Source organism: Aureobasidium melanogenum (genome assembly GCF_000721775.1).
Source record: "Aureobasidium melanogenum CBS 110374 unplaced genomic scaffold scaffold_72, whole genome shotgun sequence".
NCBI classification, from domain to species: Eukaryota; Fungi; Ascomycota; class Dothideomycetes; order Dothideales; family Saccotheciaceae; genus Aureobasidium; species Aureobasidium melanogenum.
In genome coordinates, this window is record NW_024470124.1 from 1 (window position 1) to 5,405 (window position 5,405).

Consider the following 5,405-nt stretch of genomic DNA (forward strand, 5'->3'; position numbering starts at 1 on the left):
AAATATGGGGTTATAGCCCGTGAGTCATGGCTCATCGTCTCTGGCCGCCTTCTCTTACATGGTGGGCACAGGCATCGGTCCCAATCGACTAACGACATCCGACGGAGAATTCATCCACAAGTTGAATAGCAAGAAACATGGAAGTCCGAGATCTGAATGGTACGGGGCTGCCATCAATCCCAGCCCGTTCCATGAACGCAATGTGACGACAATGACGGACGGTGAACATCAGGAACAGTATAGAAAGAGATTAACAGCTGCTTACAATAGTTTCGACATGTTGAAGGCCCTGCATCACAGTGCCGAGGTTCATATCAAGGGGCCCATTGAGAAGCATATCGATCAAGCAAACGATAATATTACACGAATCATAGATTTTGCGCCTATCATTGAGAGGTTCGCTTTACAGGCCTTCTCGAACATGGCATCCGGACAGGTTCGAAGACATGTACCTATTATTAAGGGCGGCCGCTAACGCGCCAAACAGGACTTAGATGAACAAGACGTTGGATGCATTAGTCTTGCCGTTTTCCAAGGTCAATGGTGGTTCATGATGATGACTATGTTCCCGTGGACACAAGTCTTTGTAGGAGGGCTCTTGGCCACTTTGAGGCTCGAGCGACATATCGCTTTCGGCAAAACACTTGCTACTGTTCTGAAGATCGTCGAGAGCCGATTTGTGGAGAACAAACGAACATCTGCTCCGCGAAGCATCCCACAGAAAAGACTATATACCGACATCATATCTGGTCTTATGGACGCAGATCTCAGCGTTGAGGAAGCGGCTAACAACCTCAATGTCCAGATGTAAGCCCTCCATACATTATTGCGCATCACTATGCTGGTCCAGCTAACACCTTGATTAGAATAGCTAGTGCTGCAGTGACAGCCCCAGCTATTGCTCATATGTGTGCGAAATACATGAAACAGCCGTTGGATGAACAGAATTCTGTCAGATCCGAGCTAAATCATTACTTCAAGAAATGGACGAGTGGTATACCTCCAGCCTTGAATCGGAATGCACATCCATATTCGTCAGCACTCATCAATGAGTGTTTACGTGTCTGTCCTCCCGCAGCATTCTTCAGGGAAAAGTGCGTGCGTGATTCTGGCTATCCGGAATACAGAATTCCAGGTGGCACTTTGATTGGGTAAATACCTTGTTATCCTGCCAGACGACGAAACACTGACTTGTGACCCAGGGTGTGTCTAGGTGCGGCTATGCAGGATCCAAAGATATTTGGCGACCAAGCAGATGAGTTCGACCTATCTCGATGGTTGAAGTCCGACATAAAAGATCTCCAACGCATGGAAGACTTTCTTGGGCTTGTTCTTGGCTCTGGCATGTCTGAATGTCTGGGGAAAAGGACCGCGCTCCTGGAAATGTCGCGCTCCCTGTACACGGTAAGTCAATGGAACCCTGGCCGAAAACCTGAATAGTTTGCTTTGCAACATCGTTTATGGTCCACTAACACCCTTCGCAGACGGCCCAGTACAGATATCAGATAGTGAATTGGGCAAAATTCGCTCGCTTTTCGAATAAGGGCGTCCAAAGAGTCACAGATATGCATGTGCGTGTCTCGAGACTTGGAGACAGCATAACGCCGGGTCTTCCGGCACAGACTCTTATCGGCACTCTACATTGAATAAATGCTTTGGTACGAGGATAAACGAGTTGGAGTGCCAGAATCGATGACTGGGAGAACGAAATGATACGAGAAACTGCCCGAGAGCTTATTTGTAGTATCCGCTCGTACCAGTTCTCTAATCCTTCATTTGCGATGGTATCTGTGTTGTTTTTCCTCCGCGGTCGTCCGTGCTGAAGATCCTTAGCCATTCAACGGAAGCAAAATCCAATCCCGATCGGCGAATCGTGCGCTATTCTTTGTTGTCTCGCATTCAAAGAACCACCATACAATAGCGTATGCAAGGAAACAATTCACCAGTCATGGGTAAGAGCACTTTCACCTATAATACTCAGGGGCGAAAAGTTTCGATTGAGTGCTGACTCCATTGTCTTCAAGTATGCTAGAGGAGGGGCAGCACCTGCCACTACGCGAGTGACACATCTGAAGGACTATGAAGCCCCCTGGAATCAATTTTTCATCACGCCCGGGCGACACAGATCTGTTTCAGCCACAGGGTTGTATATTATGTTCAAGTCACACAGTTCAAGGTCGCAAACAGTCCTTAGGTTTGTTTCACAATGCCGCAACTTTGAGAATGCGCTCCAGCCTGCTATGATCTTTCTGGTATAGTAGTGAATATGTACTGCATATTTGAATAGTCTGGAAATGAATCGAACGAGTTTGTTGAACACGTATGATTCCCGTAGCACTTGGATATGTGCGTCTAGAGTCCGGTCAAGTTGGCTGACCCGACGATTGTTTATCCATGCACGTCCATCCTGAATCACACAGCCGACGACCCGTGTGACTATTTACAGTTGCAATGTCAAAGTACTGTGGGCCAATGCATACTGCGTCGGTCGGATGCATCATATCGGTCACACAGCATTTGATCCAGCACCGGATGTATGCAGTCGTTACTGTGTTTGAATTATGATTCATGTGCACTTGCCTTTTCCACTTTTGCATACTCTAGCCTTTTTGCAAACATTCGTTTTCTGAAACAATACTCGAACAGCCGTGACTCTTAATCAGTAAGCTCCTCGATGCTTAAAAACGTTCACTCATCTCTACTAAAACACGAACTGTTCAGAAATCGGCACATGTGATTGAACTAAAGAAGCTTTTCGAACACGAATCGCTCTCGATCTCCAACGGAGCCAAGGATCATATCTTCGTCGTAGAGAAGGATGGGAAATCGGACGGTATTGCTACGAAGATGAATGCCGTGGTTCTCACCAATTCTTGACCATCAACTGAGCTGACAAGATTCATAGGTTCGACGGTGTAGCTGTGACAGACTAGTCATTGCTGGGAAAAGATGTACATGTGGAGTCCAGAACCGTGTCCCGGCAAGGTACTTTTATCTGATTCCAACACTCCATGCCTGGCCGCTAACTTCGATTAACAAAGAGTCACCACTATCCTCTCCATGGGGTATGGGGATACTACAAGCTAGTGTGCAAAGAGTCGGGAGCCGAACGCCACCTGTGAAGCAAGAGTTCCTGCTTTCTGCATCTCATCCGCATGTCAAGCCATTTAGAATGCTCCAATCACACATCCTGGTTGTTCAGCAATGCTATCACGCACTTTGACTTTCCATTGATCATTTAATTATCATCGTTGTGTGTCGGAGTGTTCGCTGCCAAGGTCAACGGTCTGAAGTAGTGCTTGTTGAGTTGTATTGGCCATCCGAAAGGTTCATGGTCCTAGGCATATCATACAAATATATGCATGAATGGCCCTTCAAGCATTTGCCCCACAAGCGACTTGATCTCTGATATTGTGATCGTTCTAGCCGAGATGGGATTCAATGAGAGCACATCCCTGGACTTAGAGGAAGTATAGTCATAGCTCGAATATAGCAAGCCGCGTACCGATACTTTGCAGGTCATTCGCCGACCATTCGCAGACCGCAGGAACTTGACATGAGAGACGAAAAGGGATATCATCACATTGTGAAGCAGAACACAAACCCGATCGTACCTACACACTTCCACGTTGAATCACCAACCATCGATCACAGCTAAATCAAGACAAGACACTGATAACAGAAAGTGAAATGAAGTCTTGTAAGAATCTCGACAGGACTTGGACATCAGCTCGAAGAAAAAAAGAGGCCGTCAGACTGTTGCGTAAACACAGCTAATGAATGTGCAATAGCTGGTAGAGCATGCAGTGGCTCGAGCTTATTGTAAGGGTCAGTCAGAAGCGTAGATCATTCGTACACGTCGACATACCTTTCGCCACCACGACCCTACGCATCGTCATAGCCCTCGAGGTGATCAAGCTCGCTCGTTGGTGTCCAAACGACAAACTCATACCCGAAAATTCCTCTAGTCTCTGAGCACTAGCCTTATTCAAGCTACCTGAGTGCAGTCAAGCCAGTAGCGCTGTCAGTATCGCATTGCCTAACTCCGAAGCTAGCACAAACGGGAGAATAACATCAGAGCTACGAATCGAAGCGTCGAATTCCGCAACAATATTCTAGAAGGTTTGGAGAGCTTTGTGCAGGGACAGGTAGGCCTATCTCAAAGAGTCCATGACTCGCTTCTAGGACTTTTCTCACAGCATGTAAACCAACATGCCTTTCCCAGCGGTTGCTATACGGTCGGATTGACGTGCACAAAACGCGAGAATATGCCTCCGTAGCCAACTTGAGCAGAGAGAGAAGTCTTTCACGCGCTTTCTCCAACCTCGGCTTGAACGTGGACATCATTTTGAACTCACGGAAGGCGACAGGCACACAAATGAATAGAACAGATGAGAGACGACGCCTTACTGGGCACAGTGGACGAGGTGGTAAACAAGACGATAAGCATGCTGAGTGCTTTTACCTGCTTATGGTCTATCAGGCCCTCTCATCTTGGCTATCCCCTCATTCACATGAGCTATTCTCAAAGATCGTCGTAGATCTATTCCGTCGTTCGCTTCTGTCCCTCCGATGGGGCCTTGCTGATTCGACCTCCGAGCACGCTTTTGTTTCGGAGCTTGATTCAATTCTTGATTGGTTCTCTTTCGCTTCGAGGAACGCTCGTTGGTACCAGAATGCGGCTTCGAGCGGCTCTGCCTTTTCTCCCACAAATCACGCAGCTGAGAGATCTCGTTTGCTTGATCACCTACTATGCTCTTTAAAATGCGCTGTTCATCTTGAGCTTGATACTGTAGACTTCGGATTTCGGATAGGAGGTTTTTGATGTTGTCCTGGCCTTCCGAAAGGGTAGTATGGTTTTCGTCACCTTGGTCTCGTAGTGCGTTGAATTGTAGGTGTAACCATTGTCGATCTGCAGCATCTTTGACGTGGGATAGGAGGTTTTTTATGTCATCCCGGCCTTCCAGGAGGGTAGTATGATTTTCGTCCCCCTGGTCTCGTAGTGCGTTGAACCGTTGTTGTAACCATTGCGAAAGCTCGCTGAATCGATCTACAGCATCTTTGACGTGGGACATCAGATGTGTGTCACAAGTACAGGATCCTCCACTAGCCGTTGGAGCGGGTCTTTGTTGGGTATTCGGTAGAGATCGCTTCAACGGGGCTTGCCCTTGGTGAACAACGTGCCCATTCGCAGGGATACCATATGACCTCTTCGGCGGCAAGTGCGCAGATTGGCGATTGAGGTGTAACAATGTTGGTCCAGCGACTTGGGGATCTATCGGCACATATTGTAGCGAATACGGAAGAGGGGGCCGCACTTGTGGTTGTCCCTGAAACGTGTAAGGATTCGGAAGGCGGTGCGGATCAGGTGGCGGTCTAGGAGCAGGTCGTTCCCAATTATGCAT

The 5,405-nt window shown here is 47.7% G+C and overlaps 2 protein-coding genes across 2 annotated transcripts; one reads left to right on the forward strand and one right to left on the reverse strand.

The window, feature by feature from the left end:
* Nucleotides 1-754: 754 nt before the first annotated feature.
* On the forward strand, nt 755-1,646 carry M437DRAFT_70721 (cytochrome P450; the record flags this gene model as incomplete). Its single annotated transcript, XM_041025548.1, has 4 exons — nt 755-807; nt 867-1,094; nt 1,203-1,404; nt 1,485-1,646. 4 exons carry the CDS (start codon nt 755-757, stop codon nt 1,644-1,646), a joined length of 645 nt encoding a protein of 214 aa, XP_040874561.1.
* Nucleotides 1,647-4,469: 2,823 nt separating this feature from the next.
* Nucleotides 4,470-5,405, reverse strand: M437DRAFT_70722 (uncharacterized protein; the record flags this gene model as incomplete). The annotated part of the gene is made up of 1 exon (XM_041025549.1): nt 4,470-5,405. One exon carries the CDS (start codon nt 5,403-5,405, stop codon nt 4,470-4,472), a length of 936 nt encoding a protein of 311 aa, XP_040874562.1.